This window comes from Fulmarus glacialis, unplaced genomic scaffold (assembly GCF_000690835.1).
Source record: "Fulmarus glacialis isolate BGI_N327 unplaced genomic scaffold, ASM69083v1 scaffold11009, whole genome shotgun sequence".
Lineage (NCBI taxonomy): Eukaryota > Metazoa > Chordata > Aves > Procellariiformes > Procellariidae > Fulmarus > Fulmarus glacialis.
The window spans coordinates 358-23,098 of NW_009232637.1; the positions used below are offsets into that span (position 1 = coordinate 358).

General features: G+C 35.9%; 1 protein-coding gene across 1 annotated transcript in view; it reads left to right on the top strand.

Annotated features, from left to right (window-relative positions):
- Nucleotides 1–14,424, top strand: part of SGPP1 (sphingosine-1-phosphate phosphatase 1) — a gene marked incomplete at its 5' end in the record, with an annotated part of 14,735 nt that extends 311 nt beyond the window's left edge. The window contains 3 exons of the mRNA XM_009584988.1: nt 3–59; nt 11,942–12,031; nt 13,873–14,424. Coding sequence (XP_009583283.1) covers nt 3–59; nt 11,942–12,031; nt 13,873–14,424 — 699 coding nt within the window. The remainder of the gene's footprint in view (nt 1–2; nt 60–11,941; nt 12,032–13,872) is intronic.
- Between the last annotated feature and the right edge of the window lie 8,317 nt (nt 14,425–22,741).

The following is a 22,741-nucleotide window of genomic DNA, read 5'->3' on the forward strand; positions in this document are numbered from 1 at the left end:
CCATGTCGGGCACCGCCATCCCCCTGGCTCTCCTGCTGCTCAGCTACGGCCGCTGGCAGGTAATGCTCACCTCCTTATCCTCCTCCGTGTGCTTTCCAGCCCCGGGGTATAAGGCTGTGACAGACTTGATTTCTTTTGGGGGGGCGGGGGGGGAAGAGGGGCTGGGTTTGGGTAAAATGTGAGATTCGTGCGTTTTCTCCTTGCCTCCCTCTTTTTTTTTTTTATTTTTAATTTTTCTATGATCCAAGCGAGTGCTCAGGTAACAAGAACTGTTGTAATAATTCTGTCTTCTGAATGGAAGTTCTGCTGACTTTATAAATGGTTAGCTCAGTATGCATTAAAAGTCTGCTTTAACAATCTGTATTTTGTTCTTGTGAGGTTTTTTCAACTTATTTCTCGTAGGGTGCGTGCTTTGCACAAAGTTTGGATAGGCATCTGATGTTTTTACAGGCGTTTGGTTTTACTGACTGAGAATTTGGTGGAGAGCCAGGAACTAAAGGGCTTTTTGCTGATTCTTCTTTGCTTTGAGTCACTTTGTAGCTTAAGTCAGTTTGTAGTTTTAGCCTTTTCTTTAATGCTCTCTTTTAGTTTCATTACCAGTAAACTGGAAATTATTATTTCTGTTTTGAGGAGTACATATACTTTCAGATAGTTTTACAACTATTAATGTGCTAATAATTAGCAGGAACTGATAATCTCTGATCTTTTCAGCATCTTCATTCAGTAAAATCTTAAGATCTGCCTGTTGTGCTTTGAGTCAATAGATTAAGTTAAAATAACACAGTTCATCATCTGGATTACGCAAGCTGTGGCATGTGCTTCGGTGCTTGCTGTTAGCAGTATGGGCAACAGTAAGAACTCCAAAGAAAGCAAAACGTGTATTCAGCTCTTTAAATCACTGCACCAATTTCAGTAGTAAATGAGGGAGAAAGCTTTCCCAGGCAACAATGTTCAGTGTAGGGTTTTGAGGGCTTTGTGTGTAATGTTCAAGAGGTTATGCAGTAAGTCTACTCTTAAGCTGTTGATGTTTACAAATCCTTATTATAATACCTGCCTATTTTAAGTGAGATACATGTCTGGTAGCGAGAACTTTCTCTTTAAGCTTTATGCAGGGGCTGAACAGTTGCTGTTAACAATCACCAGTTGTCTGCTGTCATACTATGACACTTTGTGGCTTTATCTCAGAATATACTATGGGTGCCTGAAAGGGGAGAGAGTGAGTTGAAGGTTAGAGATTTTATTTGGCCTCTCTTTAACCAAAGTTTATGTGTCTACTTCTGCAAGGTGATACAGCGTGCCCCAAAGAAAGCTATTAGGGATTCATATTCTTCACTAGGACAGTGTGAAGTATCACTCTGCTAGAGTTGTGCAGGTGTCAGATAATGTCATGTTTTGTGGGTGTTTGAAAGAAATATTTGGAGTTCTGTCACTGAGTTGCTTAATCTTAAAATTGTTTTGTTTTGTTTTTTTAAATGACTGCAATCTGAGTATTTGATTATTACTTGTTAGTTGTGTGGGGCTGATGTCAGTTGAAGAATGAACTGGATTTCTATTTCTTTGCATGTGGGAAACCTCATTTAGTAGTATCAGTTGATTAGCTTTGCACAGATTGATGTCGTGTACAAAGGAGAACCTGACTTGATTGCTTTTATAGAGCCAGCAAGCTGACAATGTGTGAAATGGTATTTTTGCCAGTGAACCAAGTTCGATCTTCGGTTTGCCAACGCTGCAACTGCAGTCTGTGAAATACTGTGCTAATTGACTAAACATATTTATAATGAATGCATATTAAGAAATCATAAACATTCAGCCTTGTTATTACTCATTTAGAACCATGCTTAAGAAGTGAGGAAGCAAAGTGTTTGAGTCTTCATTTTAATTCCTTTTTCCTATGAAATGTGTGTGAATACAGATCTCTCTGAAACCAACTTCTACCATTTCAAAATGTTCATTTTAATTTAAAAATCAGAAGGGATATTCTTTTTATTTCCAAATATTAATGAAAGTTAACCTATGGCATGTTGAATATCTTTTGATTCACCTCTAAAGAGAGTTAAGGTTTAATCTAATGCTTCTTCTGTTCTCCATATTTTACTTGCTTTGAAAGGGAGTAGAAACTATATGACAACTTTTTGAAATGCTTTTCTGGAAATAGATGGGGTGCAAAAAGACTGACATCAGAACTTCTTGGAAAGCTATTAATGATAAAGGAGCTTGTAATAACTGATTTTTATTAAATTACACATATTTATCAGTAGATACAGATAGTTAGATTTAAACTTGTTGGCAAATGTTGGGGTACAGTCTTTCTATATATTCAGTATAAGCAAGCATTACACATACCCTGACTGTGATGAGTCCACATCTTAGGATTGTTTGTTCAGAAAAATCATAGTGGAGCAAGACTGACTGTGAATTTAAGCAGATACAGCTATAACTCACTGCAGTGACTTTTATTCTGGAATACAGGTAACTTTAATTGAGTTTGTCAGTTTGAAGTTTATATTAAACCAAAGAAAGCCACTCTTGCTCTAAAAGAGGTTATTCCAGTGAGAGCGGAATCACTTTCCTGTATAGCTTATTTGGAGTTTGCTTTCATTGGGCTATGACTTCCTAGTATTGTGTAATAGTGTCTATGTTTGATAGAAAAGAAATCTGAGTCTTTCCCTTGAACAACATAGATAACAGAGCAAATCTGCTCTTATTTTTCTAGGTATGGCCCAAATTGTCCATTTAAAACCAAAATTTTTAATTTCCAGTAGGTTTTCTTTAAACCTGTTGAATTAAGTTTGTGCTTTCCTAGTTTTCAATGCCTATCAGTAATCCTATTACAATTATTTTCCTTTCACATTGTATTCAAAAGGATTTTTGACTATACAGAGTAAAATGAAAATATTTGCTTATAAATGCAATTGTTCAAGTAAAATATTTTCAGAGATGATATATTTTAAAGATGGTTGTGACAAATTTTCACAATTAAAGGCTTTGCACATGGGGAATATTCAATGCAATTCCGTGGGGAATATTCAACTTCGTCCATTGTGGCATAATATTTTTCAATTTCTTCTTATATTATGAGAGCTTGCCTGAAACTTCTGATTCCACTTGTGTAATCTTTATATATTTATTTAATATTGTTAAATCTCAGCAGGGAAAACCACTTGTTTCAAAGACACTTCAGTAACTTTGAAATACAAAGCTCATGGCAAAGACTTATGAGAATTTAGGAGTGTTATAGATGTTGATATTTTTCTTTCCATCTTTGAATCTCTGATACCCTGAAAGAGGAGGACAAACACTTAAAAGACAGTGAGGTTATAGATCTTGATATGATGTAGGAAAAAGTATGTCTTTATCACTGCTTTCTTTGAAATATTGACAGTTTGAGCCGGGCTGGCTTATATAGTGTCCTGAGTGGGGAGGAAGGGATAGTGTGAACTGCTGATTATCTACAAAATCTCCAAAAGCCTCAGGCTGAGACTACTGGAAAAAGTCTTTTTTATATTTTCTTTGATTACTTTGAACTGCTGATTTCAAATAGATATCAACACATACTTTATTAGAAATGGTGCTTGAGTTAGGACGGTGCCTGAATGTGTCATAACCCTGCTGTTTTATTGGGGGGGGGCGGGGCGGAAATCAGTCAGGGAGACAGAAAATATGCTTTTCTTCCAGAGTTCTTCCAGGATGCAGCCTGGCTCGGGCAGTAGTTGTCCGGATTAGGAAGTGATGGGTTCGCACTCCTTCCTGAGCTCTGCATTAATGAGCTGAGTCAGGAACTGCTGACTCTCACTGTAGGCCATTGAACGAACTTCTTTAAGTTGATATTCAGCAGGAATAATTGATGAGTAGCTGGCCTCTGTAACTACATTAACCAGTGCTGTTTGAATGGGCTTATCTTCTGAAGCAGCTTAGGTCACTAAATATTGTCCTCCCTATGTACTTATCTGCCAATGTTTTATATGCAAATCCTATCATCAGTAACTGCCTTTCCACACCATTGATGATAATAGCGACCTTAATAAGCACTACTGCTAAACCCGCAGTAGAGTGTATTTATTCTGTAATGGTTTGTTTGACTGACACACATAAAAGTATTTTTCAGCTCTCATTTACTTAGTGCTCTCCTGACTCTCCGTAGCACCAATTGTGTAAGAATGTCATGTGGTACCGTGCAAACACCCTTCCAGAAATCTTCCATCCACACCATTACTCTTATCAACCAAAGCTGATGAATCTAATCAAATGAGATGGGTTTGACAGGATCTGTATTGGGATTTCAGAGAGATCTGCATTGTTTTGTGATTCTGGTTGGCCACTACTAAATATTACCTCTAGAATTGTCTGTCTGCTCTTTCATTTCAAAAAGCTAACTTCTCTCAGATCCCTACTGGGAATGGGGAATAATTGGTTATTGGGTTGGATGAATAGTCTAATCACAACATTGCTATAGTGAGAATTTTACAGAAAGTGGGCAAATCCTAGTTTTACGTGTCTGTCTTTGGTGAAAGGCTTGCATTATCATTAAGACTGATGTAATGATAAAACTGGAAGCTACACATAGGAGGCCATCTCTTACATACGAGGTCTGTGTGTAAGAGCAAGACTCCTTTCAGAAAGAGATGCCTCATCTCTGAGAGAAGCCCAAATGGATTTTGGCTGAAATATTACAATGTTGTGAAGAAATTTAGGCAAAGAGACGCATGCTTGTCTAACAGGTTTTCTTACATGTGTTTCTTAAAATAAACAATCAAACAAAAACTTTTCTGATATGAGAAGAGTAGCTGAAGGGGTGAAGAGTAGCTGAAAACCCAGAACTGCCCACACAATGAAGAGCTCTTGAGAAAGAGATGGGAATTTGGAGGGTTAGCAGCACTGTCCTTGTCTTGTGTATTTGAGTTGTAAGGTCTTCTTTTGTGGGCCATATTAATGCCTGTAGTTTATTTGTAAAGGAAGCTGGAAAAAGTTGTGTGGCCTGTTTGATTCAGATGCTCTTAAAAGTTTGAAAAGAGCATAGACAGTTCTTACAAATTCCATTGGGGAATCTCTGCTAGAGATAGGCAGCAGCCTGTCCTATTAAACTGTGTTGATTGGCATTAAACATATTTTTTCAGTTTTGCATAAGCAAATATTTAATTAATGTAAAGGATCCTGGGGGGAATATGTAAAAACAAATGCCATAAGGTTAGATGCAGAGTTTTTGATGAAGGAAGGATTCAAAGGAGACACTTTGCTTCTCAAGCAATTTTCTTTTCTTAGTGGACTTTACACATGTAAAGCACTCCTCATACTTTCAGATAGGGTGTGTTGATTAAACCTGAGAAAAACTTTAGTTTGCGGAAAAACTATTTTTTTAGGTGTTGGGGGCGTAAGCAGAGCAACCTGTAGGTGATTCTTGCTGGGTGTGTTCAGGGAGGAATTTTTTTTTTTTTGTAATGACTGCAAGGAAAAGAAGTAACAGGCTCTAATTCCTATTGTAACTCTTTAATTTCTTTTCAGATTATGTGTAACAGAAAATGAAACCTTTTAACTCCCTGCAGGGCTGGCATTGAAGTCTTTATCTTGGAATTTAAAGAAGGGGTTCTTGTAATGACATGTAGCACTCTCAAATTTTTATGTTTTTTGATATTAATGTTGGTCAGTGGAAGAAAGAAGGAAATGATAAATGTAGCTTAACCAGTGTTATTTGCCACTTGGCCTCTTTTGAAAAGACAGTTTTTTGTCTGTTTGTTTTTCCTAAAATGACACATAAATGGTCTTTCCTTTTTAACCATTGTCTTCTCCCTTTTCTTCTGCTCCCTCCAGAAAATCATTTATATGCTGTGCTTTTTCTACTCATCTGGCCAACCAGTGTCTCAGTCATTGATTATAGCTTTTCATATGACTATTGCAAATACATAGCCCAAATACCTTACTAAAAGCATGATGCTGCAAGTGCTGCTTGGATTCTTTCAGTGAACTCTGGCCCAAAATAACTGTCTCAAACTGAAGCTCAACTTCTGAATTATCATATGATTAAAAAAAAATCATTCAGTAACACTGTAGAACACTGAAAATATTAGAAAATTAGTTTGGAATCCTTTGTAGATGCTGGAAGTTTCTCCAGTGTAGAATGTGCTTTAAAAAAGTAAAGAAATGGGCATCTAGAGTGTGTTTTAAGAATGTTCCATTATGAAAGAAGGAATTTTCTGACCTAGGTCAAAGCTTTTAGGACAGATTGTTTCCTTATGAGCATTTTTAAACAATGGTTATGTTATTAAGACTCTTGGCAAAAAGTCAGATTAAGGGGAGGGAGGAGGACAGGCACTTGGGGGAAACGTTTTCTATGTGATCCAGTCAGAAGCTTGCAAGCCTGTTCGGAGGATGTAATCAAATAAAATGGGAATTTCCCATTAAAAACATAGGGCATAAAATTCTCAAAGACTTACTGGGAGTAGTTTCACTGCTGTTTTCCAAATACAACCAATTTAATTCGCTTTAATTGATTAAAACAAGATTCTGGATATGGGAACAAAACTGAGGCCTGAGAGAAGATGAGTAGTTTACGCAATCAGCTTTATTCCTAGCTTTTTCTGTAACTTAATATGTGAATTTAAGAAGTCAATTAACCTTTTTTATCTCTCTTTTTTTTTTTTTTTTTAATAACATGCTGGGTGATCTGTCCCTTAGTCATATACATCAAGACTGGGACACATTTCTTAATGGATATGATGCTTTCAAAGAAACATATTAATTGAAATATTTAGAAGCCAAAATGTCTACAAAGTTATCTTTTTAATCAATATGTTGCATTTGTCTCTATCTCCAATCTCTGCCTTGCTGTCAATTCCATCTGCCTCCACTTCATCTTCTAATATTGTATTTGTACTACATGCTTATACGTATTATCATACAGAAATCACCTTCGGAAAAATATTTGTGCAAGCTGGATATCAGTGATTTGATCTAATGTGAGATGTGGGGTACTTTTCTCAAGGAGAAAAATGCCGGTCAATGTTGGTTTTGAGTCAACATGTGATTTTGAAGTTCAGATTGAGTACTATGCGAGTGTCTTTATTTTCGTATAAGGTTACGATTTTCAAATCGCAAGTTGTTTTTTTTTTTTAATTTAGAAAAAAGAAAGCAGTATGCAGTTCAATAAATACTCCCCGTACTCAAAGTTGTTGAAATGGCATGGTAGCTATGGAGCATAATGAGTTTTTGAGGATATACATAGGATGGTCTCAATTGAGGGGCAGGGTTTGAGATGTTTGTCTCTAAAATGGGCTGTTCCTGAATACCTGACTCTAAGTGACTCAGGGTATGGTCAAGAATGAGGATACGTCAATTCTGTTATAAGAAAGAACAAGCTGAGAGAACAGAACCTGGTTTTTACCTATACCTGTGCCAGCTGTGATCTCTGACAATCTTTCAGACCCTCATCTGAAAGGAGATATGATGCCAGGCTGCCTTCTGATGCCGAAATGAGTAAGAATAGCAATGAATTGGGGAAAAGGGTAGAAGTGAACTTGTGATCTTTTGTGCTTTGTGTCTCTGTAGGTCTGATTTGGCATGCGACGAACCATGGCACTAAAATTGCTTGAATTCAGCAGTCTTGCTTTAATATCTTTCTTTAAGTACAGACTGTCAGTGTGTCTATATACAACTATATAGAAAAGATCTAAAACTCAAAGGTGATTGAGAACTGCTAATTTTCAAATTTGTGAATGCGGTATTTTCCAAAATAAGAGACCCAAGCAAACATCCAAAAAATGAGTGCTTTCTTCCATGAGTGCTTAAGTTAATATGAAAGTTTTCACATTAATCTTTCATAAGATGTGCCTATTTTAAGTAGAAAACATAGTAAAAGCAGCTTTTTTTTTTTCTTTGAAGATTCATTTGCGATTAGGAGAGAAGCTTTGTGAAATTCACTATTTATTGTAAAGCAGGGCTGATAACAAATGTTAATAACTCTTAAGGCACTATACTAATAGAAGATGTTTTGGTATTTGGGGGGATTTCATATGCCTAGGCAGTGGGTGGTTACAGATACTTACAACCATGGTATAACCAATGTATATATGCAAAATACATACAGGCAGTCATTTTCTAGATGAAACAACATTTAGAAAATGCTTGCTAGTACCTCAGTATTGCATTATTTTCAGACAATAATTTGGAAGTAAATTTATGGCATCAGCTTTTTTTATAAGGATCAAGGTGATGTGCCCTGTTGGTGTTATGACTTGGCATGCTGCTGAGCAGTCTTCGTGCTTAGCTACAAGGTGTGTGGGAGTGTTAATATTCTCCTTTAGTAACCTTATACACTTACCCCTACCTGTGAGGACAAAATATGCGGTTGGCTTATCACCTCAAGGCAGATTTTAAGCAGGTGCTACCAGTTCGGTGTTCTAGGAATTCTTGAACCCAGTGGCTGCTTTTAAAAGGTATGAGTGAAAACAGGCCAAGGAGGAGGCAGGTTATTGCGTGTTATTTGTGTTGAAGTAGGGGGGTTGTTCTACTTGATTTCTGCTAGTGTCTAAGGAGGCCAGTGAACTATGGAGCCCCAAAGGGTACATAGAGCTTTATGATGCTCTGAAGGTGGGTTCTGGGGTTGTGGGAAGAAAATCAGATCGGTTATGTGAGCAATGCAGGGAGGTATGGATGTAACATTGGAAGAAACCAGGACAGATGAAGGCTAAAACCTTCTTTAGGTCAAATTTTGTTCCTGTATCTTAGTCATAAAGATGTCCTTACGTTTGAAGCTTCCTTACCAGTCAGTAAAATAACTATGTTTAGATAAACTGAGAGTTTTCCAAGTGTGCTGGTTACATAAAGGTGGGAGCATAGAGAAGAATGCTTTGTGTGGAAACTAATCACAAAAATTGACTTAACCGTTGTATTGTGGAATATCTTTCCAGAGGAAATTAGACTAATTGTTTCAATCTTCTGCTTTTTTGTATAGTGGACTGGATACAGTACAGCTATGTATACTGTAGTGAATAAGCTCTCTTGGGTGGAAAGAAACTGGGTTTTAGGACTCCTGTGATGATTATTATAATGTGTTAAAAATTCCACAGATCAGCATGTGGCTAATATTGCAGACACATTTGTGGACAGGTCATGCTAAAGCTATTTCAGTAAGAATAATTAGTCTGAGTTTAAGTTAAAAATTCGTCGTTACTTAAGAATATATGAATCGGGGTTAAATGTATAATTGGCTTTTTATTAGGGACACAATAGGGAAGTGTTTGAGCTGTTGGATAGATGCTTTGCTACAGAGGAACTAAGCTAGCCAGTGTTTTCAGATGTTTTAATGGGTATCTATTCTCAGTACTATGAAAAACAGAATTACAGTGAGATATGACAGAGCCAAGTATTATCTCCACAATCTTCTTCAAAGTTGGAGTTTGACACAGTTTCTTTCTTGCCCAAACACCCCTCCCTTGAGAGTTCCTAACTAAGAGCAAGCATTTCTTTTAATTTCCAGAATTTATCCTACTCTCCCTGCTGTTTACAACAACCTGCCCAGGACTTTTAAAAGAAAACTCCTCACATACACCTTTTCCTTCATACTGCTTATTCTTAGGGTCTTGCTGTTTAGCTGCTCTAACCTCTTCCCCCCGACAATCCCAACTTCTTACCCACAGTATCATTAGCTGCTATAGTGTGCTGAGCCTGGCACTTGGTCTTCCTGCTAAAGCTCCAGCTTCTCTTTCTGTCAGGTATTTCAGAAATGCAGGAAAAGTCTTTAAAGAAAAGCCTTACCCCTGATTGGAGCCTGAAAGCACAAAAGATGTGTGCCAGGAAACAAGAATGGACGTATGGTATCAACTGATGGGCGAAACTGTTCGAAGCTTTTGACATGTGCGTGAACACATGCAAGCTGATTCTCAAAGCTTTTGACATGTGCGTGAACACATGCAAGCTGATTCTACCACCAAGTAATTGTGATGCTATTAAATTTTCTGGTCAAGAGGTTTGCATTGCTTCTGGAGGTAGTAAATCTTCCCTTGCTGGTCTCTGACAAACAAGAAGTCTGTCTTGCCAGGCTTTCATCTTGCAGAGTGTGTAAAGAGGTGCTAGAAGCTCCTCTTTATGTCAGAGGATATAGGGTATACCTGTCCCTGTATATACAGCATTTCTGCTTTAGTAGCCCTCGGGGGAAGAGTGGAGCAGCACCAGGCAGGGAGACTGTGTGGCTTCAGTGTCTTCCTCGTGCAGGCAGCATTACTTCTACCCTGAGATCAATGGAAATGATGGTAGAAGCTAATGGGGATAAGTGATGGGGCTACTCTTGTAATGTATTCTGATAACTCTGCAGTCACGTCTTGAGTATGACCTAGTGACTGGTGTATTGCCCATTATTAACATAATTCTGAAAGGCAGGAAACTGAATTTGTTCCTTCATAATTTCAGTTAGAAATCAATCATGAAGTACATAATTTTGTTTAGGTACAATTTGTAGATGAAGGTAGTAGAAACAAAAACAAACGTTGCTACAGGAATTAAGAGTTTAAACTAGATGTAACACAATTGTGAGCTGGGCGTTTAGAATTGATTTTAATGTGAAATCTGTTTCTTATGTGAATGTAAGCTTCCCGATTTTCTGTTAGTGTGAGAAAATTTTTTTAGGTTTGTCATGTTAACATGGGTCTGGAGCTGAGAATGCAAAGAATGTTGGAATAATGCAGAAGACTGATAATCTTTTCTCAAACCTTTCATTGAAAGACTGATTTAGAAGCTTGTCAATCTGCTAAGTGGTCTTCACAGAGGACATACAACTTTCTCCAATAAGGTTAAAGATACTTTCTCTAATTTGTTGGATATTCTACCCTTCAGGTTATCTGTAAAAGGAGCAAGGGAAAGGACAAGAAAACTGCCTGCAATTCTTAGTTTTTATTCTGAGATTCCAGTACATCTAGATCCCTGTTTACATTGAAAACGTTTATCATTGCTTTTGTGTAGGAAGTGAAGCAATTTTGGAAACATGCCATTTTGTCTTGTGACTGTTTCTTTTATAGAACTATTTTCTAAAAGAAGTAAACTTCTTTTATAGAATTATTTTTAATCCTGAAAAAAGGAAGCTGTATCCTGTCTTGTACAACATTTTGCAATATGGTAGTGGGGAAAGTCTTTCTTACTGTGCTGTAAGATGTGAATTAGCATACTTTTATCCAAAACCTAAAGAAGTTAAAATACTAAGTTTCTACACATGCTGGTATGTGCTTTACTAAAACAAAGTATTTTGTTTGTTCCTGGTAAACAGTCCTTATTAATAAAAAATATTCTACCATAAGATGGAAATAATTGGAAATAATTATTTGATGTTTTTTGTTTAATAAATGTGGATTGTAGTAGGAAGATTACTATTCTAGGAGTTTGATACTGATGCTCAGATTGAGTCAAGGATTGCAGAAAGTCTAAAACAGTGTGTAGGAAAAGGGAATTGAATTTATTTGTAAATTATTATGAGTTTTTTCTTTTCAGGAGAAAGGTGAAGCTACTAGATTCTGCCTGGATAATTGTTAACAATACTAGTATATTACGTAGCTGCTTCACCCAGTGTAAAACTGTTTTACAGTTTATAACACAAGGCTTGTCTCTGCCCATATTGCCAATTTAGGATATCATAACATGGCAAGACTAACTGCTACAAAGATCTACTAACTTCTCACTGCTTCGTCTGAAAAGATATGACCAAAGCCCTGAAATTCATACATCCTGAATACAAAGGAAGAGGACAAGAAAAAAATTGAAAAAGTTTGACTTCATAATGTTTTGACTTTATGAAAAGTGGACTTACTTGAGGTTGTCTAATAGGCTTGTGTAGGCTAGGGCAAGGAAAAGGGTAAGCATAAGCTGCATTAATTGGTATTAATTATAGAATCCTTAGAGTGATTTTTTTTAAATTTCTTTTTTCCCAAATTCTAATACAATCTCTCCATTTTTTCCCTACCAGTATCCCCTTATGTTTGGACTGATCCTTGCATTCTGCTGGTGTTCTTTGGTTTGCTGTAGTCGAATTTATATGGGAATGCATTCAATTTTGGTAAGAAAATAATCCTACTAAACTTTTATTTTAATGTTGTTCTGATTTCATAAACTTCCATCACACTTAAGTTTTTACAGTGCAGTAATTGTATATAGATTTTTTTTTTAGAATGTCCTACCATATAGGAGCAGAATACTTACATTTCTTCAGCAAGGAAATTGATACAATAGCTAAAAGTGGATGTTAAACTTCTGTTAACTTAGATTCTTCTTTCATAAACTCAGTCCACAGTTGAGACTTAGCTGATGTTTGGTAGCAGTTTTAGTGCAGAAATTGATGACTGCACTAAAGCGTAGACTAACTTTTCCTCTATAGAGTAGAAATAATTTTGCAGGTTGAGTGTGTGACTGTTAATGTCCACTCGGGTTCCACGTCAGCTACTCAAAGCATGTGCATTTCAGAGTGCCATGCTAAATGCTAGGGTTTCACTTTCCAAGGTTCTGAAGAACAAAATAACAAAGTTGTCATCTTTGAAAAACAGACTTGTTTATTAAAAAGGATTCAAAAAAAATCAGGCAATGTAAAAATGGGAAAACAAGAACACTACAAAATGGTGACCAGAATGTGAGACCACTAATAAGGATGGCTAAAGAGGTTTTTGAGGATCACTTGCTAGAAGGAGAAAAGCTAACAGTCAGAAAACGGTAAGCCTGGTAGTGAGTAGTAAAGCTGATAGATGAACACAATGTAAAAGAAGCATGTGAAAATAAGGCAGCTCAGAAAAGCTGAATGACATATTTGTATTAGTGATTAGGAGGCTTCCCAAGTCAGAACCACTTGTATGGAGAATGATGGGATGAACTGACAGGTAATGTCTTAGAACAAAGTCATGCAACAAATATTGATGAATCATTTACACTATTCACCAGTTTCGTATCTGAATTCTCTATAGTGTTTGACTGAATACAATTAGCCACATAATATAAATCAACCATGGTGCCTAAGATGGGGGCAGTTAGGGTGGCAAGTGAATAAAAATGATTCATTGAAGATGGAGCAATACAAATACTGCTGACGAAAGTCCCACCTCCTGGCTCATACGGAAAAGTTGATAAGCATGTGAATGAAGGTGATCCAGCTTCTAGTACTTGGATTTCTAAAAATCTTTCAATAAATTCCATCTTAACAACTAAAGGTGACTAAAATTGCAGATAATTCTATGCAACTGAGTGAATAATCAATAATGACTGAAATTTAATGATAAATATAAAAATACAGTAACCTTTTAGTTAAGAAAAGACATTTTAAAACAATAATAAAACTGAAAATCAAGTATGAAGCCACAGAAGTTACCTCTTCCTCTCCTTCAGTAGTTGGAAACAGTTCTCCATTCTTGCAGTATTGTTAATTCTGAAGCTGGAGTGGAAAGTCTAAGCTGCTCTAACGCCTTGCTGCAGTGGTCCTCAACTGCCTTACCAGCTGTTGCTGCCAGCATGCCTATGTGTTGGCACCCAGACACTTAGATCCAGTGCTGAGCTGTTCCAGCAAACTAAGTTGGCAGAACTTTGTGCTGACTGTAGGCTGGAATGCCCCAGTCCTGGGCAAGGACCATTGTAGCCAGCAGATAGGTAGATCTACAACTTTGATCATCGATCATTTGATCATAGCTTCATTCATGATCATGATACAGATGTCCTATTAATAGGTGATCAAATGCAATTCCTTACCTTATCTTTAACATAAAAAAGATTAATCTTGTACAGTAAGTGAGAAAAGATGGGAATCCACAAGTCGTTTGAGCAACAGAGCAACTAGGCTTGTCTCCATGCTAATGTAATGTAAATTATTTTTTAAAATAGTTATTACACTGAAACCATACCTTTCTCTCTCTTCAACAGGATGTTATTGCTGGATTTCTGTATGCTATTCTCATCTTGGTTGTCTTCCATCCGGTTGTGGACCTGATTGATAACTTCAACTTGACTTACAAATATGCACCCTTAATTATCATCAGTCTCCATTTAGCGCTGGGCATCTTCTCTTTTACTCTAGACACTTGGAGCACATCGCGAGGAGACACAGCTCAGATACTGGGCTGTGGTGCTGGAGTAGCCTGTGGCTCTCACGTTAACTACATAATGGGTCTAAAGCTAGATCCTCCTCCCGATACGTTACCTTTATCTCTTTCCTCTCTCACTGTGACTGTGTTTGGAAAAGCCATATTGCGGTTGTTGATTGGAGTAATAGTTCTGTTGTTAACAAAAATAGCGATGAAAAAAGCCACTATTCCACTGGCATGTAAAATATTTCGCATACCACATGACGATGTACGGAAAGCAAGACAACGCATGGAAGTTGAGCTTCCCTATCGCTATATTACATATGGAATGGTTGGGTTCTCCCTCATGTTTATTGTTCCTTGCCTCTTCCATTTTATTGGTCTTTCTTGATGCAGTTTTATCACTTTAAATAGAAAGAACAGAGCTAGTTGCTTTTTGAAGAGGTGCACTAGTTTTCTAAGGGAAGGCCAGTGAGCTTGGCTTTAGCAGGGTCTTCACTTTAACAGCAATACATAGCAGGCAAAGCATTTAAAGAACTTTGCACATCTTTGGGTATGGTATGGGGCCAGAAGTCAAATACCAGTCCACGAGAAGTGCTGAACTCTATAAATGCTATGTCTAGACTTAATGCTGTAACAAAGTCTCTGTGTGTGTGCGTGTGAGAGATGCAATGAATGTATCTGGAATGTCTGTCATACTGTACCTGTATACACTGACATTTTAACAGGTATGTCTGACAGCTAATCAGAAAGCTCCATTCATGATCTGTTTGCCATTTCATAGTAATTTATTCAAATTGTTGGACCATAGACTGCTAAATTTGCTTTCCTCTCTTCTTTTCTGAAGTCCTGCTTCAAGATGTTTCAGCTAATAGGCATTTCTAATGGACCAAACTTACAATGAGGTTGAATTTTTCTAAAAAAAAAAAAAAAGCAAACAGAAGCCTTTTTCTTTAGCCCCCTCTACAGAGTAAATGTCTGGATTGGCATTGATAGAGATCACTAGAGTGTATATAATTCAGGTACTGTATCATATGGTTTAATAACTGTGCCTTTCTGTTGCTAAATTAAGAAATGCCATATATACTGTGATGTAAAAATGCCTAATTTTATTTAAAATCCTACATAATTAGGCAGATATTTTTAAATGTTAGATTGTCCACATTGCTGGCATGGTTCAAATTAACTGGAATATTCAGTTTAGGCTGATCAAAATTGCATAAATGAAATGACCCAAGAATCGTGTCCTTAAGCTCAAGATGTTGTAAATGGACAATAATCCCTTTTGTAAGTATTTTTAACGTGTATTGTAAGTTACTGGAAGAGGATATATTTTTCTGGAGATTGTTTGTACAGTGGACAGATATTCAAAATTAATTATCTAAACATTTAAACAATAAAAACACCCCATTCTGCAAAGAAATGGGCCTCACTATTATTCCAAACTAATTTGGAAGGACCATTGTTTTTAGGTATTTGCTTAGAAAATATAATCCTTATTCTAGAAAAAATACATGTATTTTTATGCATTCACATACTATATTTAAAGGTGATAATCACTTTTACCCAATTTAGATAACTATAAGACAATATAATGATCAAATTAAATTTTTAATTGTTCTGATAGGCAGATTGTGAGCAGTCAAGACAGTATGGTCAATGCATAAACGGTTTGTGCATATCTAAATTTTACTGAATTATTATGCACTTTTCAGCTTTTCATGATCCTTTTTCCAGTGATGACTAGAATATGACACTTCAACTGTAATTTCATGTGCCTCTTTTCTGTTTTATTTTGTCTATGTTAATGTGTTGCCTAATCTGTGCTTTCCATGTCAGGAACTGTCATACTGCGGCAAGAGCTGTCTTATTGTCTGGCCAGATATGAATTACTTAGTTTTGTATTGTACATTTTTTTCAGGAAAAACATAATTTGGTTGGGAAGTGTAGTGATTAGATAGAATACAAAGCTTACATTTTTTGCAAACAATATTTGGAATTGAAAGGTTTTTTTGTATTGGAGCTCATATCTCCAAACTGTTAATATGTAAATTAACAAAATTAACTTTGTATTTCTTTCCTCAGAGCAGTCAAAGTTATGGTACGTTGGCATGAGATGATGTGAAAAGCTAACTTTTCTGATGCATTTCTTCAGTGCATTCTTCATGCACCACTCTGAATGTATTCAAAAGAACTGATAGTGTGTTAAGCAACTTATATAGTTGAAAAGAAACCTTGCAGAAAATGGTTAGCTTGTTTCAGTACATATTTCTGGATTTGATTTTTCTGTCTGTTCCTCTTTTGCAGTTCAGTGCTGATGGTGCAGTAAAAGGTAAATTGGTTTCCAAGGTTTTGAGGGAGGGATTTCCACTGGTTTGGCTTTGTACACTAAGATAGTCATTAAATAAATAGCTGGGGGGAATGTACACAAAATGCCTTACGCTTAAAGCCATGAGCAAGTGGTGTAGTTCCAATTATATTAAATTAGTCTGAGGACTGGTGAAAATAATAGGATAACGTTCTCTGAAATTTCGGGCATATTCTCCTTAAATATCCTAGCTTTGTGCTTTATAGCAAAAAATGTTTAAATTCTAGCATAGAAGAGACAAGTGAGCAAAACTAATTTTTTAAGGTACATATTTGACTTCTAGGAACTTCAAGTTTACAGCATAAGTGTGTTCTTAAAGCTGTCTTTTCTAGCTGTGCTTGCTCTGTTGTACTATTAATGGAAAATAAAATCTACTGTGGAAGATCTAGAATGGGTGAAAAAATCATATGCAGTAGGGCTTTCAACAGGCTAAGGAAAATTGCACTGTAGCTTATTCTACTGTTACTCATAAATACGTATTTTATATTTTTATACATTACATTGGGTAACTTCAAAATGTCATGTTCCATGTACCACATAGTTTAGTACACAGGAAATGTATATCAGAATGTTTATACAGCACCGTTACAACCCTATCTCTAAGACTGCGACTACTTTACTGAAGTTTACATGAAAAAAGTTTTACTATTCTATTTTCATGTTTTATAAGGGGCTAGGCTCAAGAGGGCAGTTTAGCACAAAATATCATGCAATATGAATACTGTTATAGAATAAAGAATCACAGAAATGCAAAAATCTAAAAATCCAACTTAAGTATATTTTTGTTTAATAGTAAGCTAAGATTCCTTCAAATCAGGCATAACACAACAGCAGGTAAAACTGGAGCACTTTCTTTGCCCTAAGCTATTCCTAGAGTTGAACATGAAGAATGCTTCTAGTATGAGCATCAGCTAGTACCAAATTATTTATAAGTAAATTTAATATAGCTTTAAAAGGTAGTTAAATGTCTTTTCAGAAGGACAATACACTTGAAACCTTTCATGAAGTGGTGCAAAAATGTATTCTCATGTCACCGCTAGTGAACTTCCTCAGTTCCAAGTTGTATAGTCCCAAAGAGAGAAATACTACTACTTTATCAAAGCAGATATGAATACACATTTATTACAAAAACCTACGAGTTAAATTTGTCTTATTTGATTACTGTATGAAATAAAACCTGAAACTAACAGTCACATAGAGTGTAATTTGGCACAAAATTCTGTTTTCCAAGAGGCTGAAGAGACTCGCATTAGTCTTAGACTGCCTTAAACATAGGAGCAAGATTTTTTCTGACCTGGCCCTCAATCAGAACTAACATATGCATTGCATCTTGGATAAGTTTTAGAATCTATTATTTTGAAAAAAGTTTCATGTGTATAAAAAAGCTATTACTTTTGTTTCCCATACTATGAACTGGGGTTGAAGCGTCTTTCTCCTGTGTGATCACCTATGAAGCTCTTCAGTCTCTGATCACATTTGCCTTACCACTTAACCTTGCAAATTGGAGGGGGGAGAGGGAAAGGGGGAGGTGGAGAAGCTATTTTAAGGTAAATTGGCAAACCAAAGGGAGTTATATTTTGTTTATTTACTTGGAAATTTTTTTAAGCTCATGTACAGCTTTTCTCCTGAAAAAAACCCAGAAAGATGCATTTCTTTTAAAATGGCATCTCTAAATGTGATGTGTGGCTTTTTTTTTTTAAATTACCAGAACAGTGTTAAATTGTCTGGATTTTAAAAGCTATTATGTTTTCCTTTACTACTAGTTTTTATTACTGCTTTTGGTATTTTTTACTCCATTTCTTGCTCATTTCCCAGGGAGTGTCCTGAACTTTTTGTAAGCCATTGCTACTTACGTGAAGATTGTAATTTTGAACTTGTAAATACTTAAGGGCTGTTAGTGGCTGTTAGCTGCTCAAATACATAAAAACAAACCTTGCATGCTGTAAGTAAATACATCTGTTGTGCTAAAAGTTGTTTCTATTTCAGTATTTGCTTTCTCAATACAAAATTGAGATTCTTCACACACAATACATAAGATATTTAATAATTCAGTGGTATGAAGGGGCATTGCTGTCTAACTCCTGTTAACTTTATTGGGAGTTCTGCACCTAGTTCCTTCAGTATTACATTGAGTATGAACCCTGAAGGTCATGTCCGTGCTCTGACATGTGTACAGGCATCAGTGTGTGTGAAGTGACTTCCCTTCTAAGGTGTAAATGTAATATCTTTGCTTTTGAGGTCTGAGAGATTGTTCTTTTTAAAATCATACTTAGCCCAGTTTTTACAAGACTTTTCAAGGGCTTAACTTGGAAGCTGTTTCTTAGGAGCTGGAACTGGCTGTACATTTGCAACACTTAATTGATGCTTTCCCCTCTGTACCATAATTGTGCTGAATGACAAGATCCCAGAATAATGTCAGTAGATAAAATGATGACAGAAGAATTGATTTCTTGGGGTATTGTGACTCAACTTACTGTAATTGATTCTTGGGTGGTTTTTTGGTCTAATGTAAAATGTTTCTAGGTTATACAATTTACTGCTATATTCTACAAATGACTTTGAGGAAATTGACTTTTTTGTGGGAGGAAGTCTTATTGAATAACTTCATGCCAGAACTTTATTCTAGTGGAAAGCTTAAGTGGCCTTTTTGTTTCAGCAAAAATATATAAGCCTATTTTAAAATTTACTGTAAATACCATATTTGTCAAACTGATAGATTAGTTGGGTCACTGATGTTGGTTTTCTTCTTATAATACTTCTTGAAATAAGGTAAACAAAGCTTAATTTGGAAACAAAATGTGAATTGTGTGGCAGAGAGGATATAGTTCTTTAGGTGTTCTCTAAAAAGTGAGTATCACATGCTGGAGTTGAAGCAAATTTAACTATGCATTAGAAAAATTTCTTTGTACTCCGTTCTGCACCAGAAATAATTTGCATGTTGGTAAGAGTCCATTTAACAAAACGAAGCAAAGCAATATGTGCTTGCAGTATATAATTAGTAACTGTTCCTGTAGGATCAAAGAAGAATAGGGGGTACATAAGAGAATACTACCTTAAAGATATTGACTGGTAAACGTAAATAAAAAGTCCTATCAAGTTGGAGCATTTTATTAGTCACTAAACTCCGACTAAATTAGTCACTAAGTTTTTCCCACAACTTTATTTTTGTTACAAAGTGTAAAGAAAGACAAGGGTGATATTCCTGAAACGGAAATTAGATCTTAAGAAAATTCTAGATGTCTCAAGTATCATAACTGAAAAAGATCAGTTCAGGACTAGTAACCTGAAAAGTAAGAGCAAAGTCTGAGGGGGATTTTGTATTAAACTTAATGCACTTAAAAATGATGCCAAAATTTGGCCTATACTTGATTTATATGAAATCTGTAGTACTATATATATATATATAAAAAAATATATTGCATATTGGAGTTTAATTTTTTATGTATAGATTTTTTCTTGTTACTGCATTCCCTGATAAAAGCTAGTGTTCATAAAATATAAAACAGCTTTGTCTGTATAAGGTAAGGCTGTATGTTAGTAGTATTTTGGGAAATAATGCAGTTGTAACCCCCAGTCTCTCAACCTCTTGGAGAACTTTATTTAAAAAAAAAAAAAAGTACTTTCAAATGCAAGCCCTGAGTTAGCTGAGGATCATATAATGGTTGCTGTATAATAGTGTACAACTGATGTTTTAAAAATTAATACATTGGAACTTTTTGTTATATTATCGTTAATGATTTTGTACTCATTGTACACTTTCTGCAGTTGTCAACTAATATTTAAACTCATATTGACTGGTAACTCAAGTGTCTAATTTCATCTGCAATGAGTGGGTAATAAACTACTGTTGGATTCAAACGTGTTCTGTTGTCTTTATTGCTTCCAGTGCTAAGGGACACATGGTTGGACACATACTGTAAGCATAAAACACTGATCACAAGAGAACTTACATTCATATTACCATATAGCAATAATTGTTACAACAATATTGTCTTTTAAGGTGTGGGCTTTAGGTGCAAAAGTTTAGGAAAAAGAACAAGGAAATACTGAAATGAGGTTTTTCTTTTTCCACTGCCTTAAAATCTGGACCGTTCAGTTTCATATACTAAATAATAAAACAAGCTATTGATCAAACTGTATACATGGATTTAAGTTGTACCTTTCTATAGCTTTTGTAACTTGTTGCACGCTGATAAATGAATATGGAAGCATGCTCTTATAACTGACAAGAAACTTGCTTTCTAGGGAAGTGCCTGTTGTGGGGAAGAAGAAATAGTTTCACAAGTTTTGGAACTATTGACGTTTGGGTTTCCGGTGGGTATCTGATGGCTGCTTTGACTTATGCTGCAGGTTTAGTTTAATGAGATAGCTCAATCCTTATTTGAAATCAGAATCTTCATAGAAAACAACCACGAGTCTGTATCCTGTTGGATCACCAGAAACTTCTCGCCTCCCAAATCTGCTTTGAAAATTGGCCAGCTGTGGGTACTTTTTTTCCCAGACTATTGAATATCTATAGATTTTCATTGAATGCATGTAGGCAGTGTATTTGCATAAGCTTTGCTTCCTTAGTGTAAACCAGACTAATTAAGAATACTCTTAATTTTAAATGCTGTGAATTTTGTTTTACCATGGTCCCAAGATGCTTTAACTCCTATGTAATATACAAGCATGAGAAAGTATTAGTTCCTTTGTATATTTGTATTAACTTTAAGTAGCCTTAAATTACTTTGAGAAGTGCAGCAAAAAAATATTTGTCAGCATAACTCTTGCTTCCTCTCTTCCTGCAGTTGTTGTACAATGCCCAGTGAGGAAGTCTGAGCAGTTAAGTAATGTATCTGAACAGTATTGCAGAACAGTCTAGAGGAGGTGAGAACTGCCCCTTAAAAGGAAGCTGTTACACTATTTCAAATCCATTTATTGGGCACTGCACAGTGTTCCTCCAAGTTCTGCTAACTGGAAGATTTATGTGGAGCTAGTGAGCAAGATTCTACTTTTTACATATGGTAAGAACTCATACTTTTATGCTTAGCAAATCTACAACTTGCAGAGATTGCTGTGATTTTTTTTTTTTGTCCTACCAAGGCCTTTTTGTCCTATTAGAGCTGTCAAAAATGTAGATAACCAGGATGTTAATTCCAAGTCCACAGAAATGTATGATCTGTTGGTTATTAGTTTGTTCTATAAGTTTCGAGATAATTTTGAAGATGCTGAGACAAAAAAAAACACCAAACACTCAAAGAATCCCAAAAAGGATAAACTCAAAAGAAAGTACATGATGAAAACATCAACAAATGTAAATAAATCATACCTCTTCGATGGAAAGATTTTAATTCATCATTCCACTGATGTTTTTAACTGTTTATGGTCTTTGCTGGGGAAACAAAGGTTTATTATAAGGACTTAACTTGTTACCAAAGCAAGTATCTGGTCCCTTGCTTCATAAAATGACTCATAAGTTCTTGGTCTGTCTAATTCTTCATTCTAAATAAAATAATTTTGAAGGATTTGGAGTAAGCATTCCTTCTCTGCTTAAACAGCTGATGGAGCTTAATTGATAGACTCATGGCAGTTCTAGTTTATGCCATGAACTGAAACCAGAAAGGTGTAATTGGAACTCTTTTGATCAGCCCATCCTGGCCAAATATTACTGAACTGATAACTAAATCTCCATACACCTGAGAGTTGGATCTTCCTCAGCTGTATATCGTGTTAGTTCTTTCTGTGAGACTTTTAGATCACAAGAGTGGACCAGATATAGGAGAACTGCATAAACCTTTATAGGTAATAATCATCTTTAATAGTCCTTTGACATCAGTTTAGCCATGATTTGTATATAGATGGTCTAATTTGATTTGACTTTTTGCTTGCTAGTTACTTTGCAGAAAGTAAAAGCAAGTTCCTGCCCAAAAGCTTAAACCTGCAGTGCATTGGGAATTGTCCCTTCCTCCATTTTACATTTTGTAATAGTCTTCCCTGTGCTTCAACCTTAGTCTATGAAGAACAGTTGGATGTAGACACACTTGTTTTTCTTTTCTGAAGGATTTTCTTATCACTCCTTTAATTGTCAAATATTTATTACACCCTTTATTATTGACTTAACTGAATGCTCTGGCTTTATACAAATGACTTATTCTGACCACATGCAGTAACTTTTCTGGATGGCGTGGCTAATAGTTGGTTTACAGATGATGTGGTTTTGGTACAGTATATAGCAGTCTTTCTAAGTATGGCTGGTATGCTTGCTTTGACTTACCTCTAATGTTCTGACCCTCCCGCCCCCTTCTGGGACTAATACCTTCTCCTGTCCCCACAACTATTGAACATGGATCATGTCCTA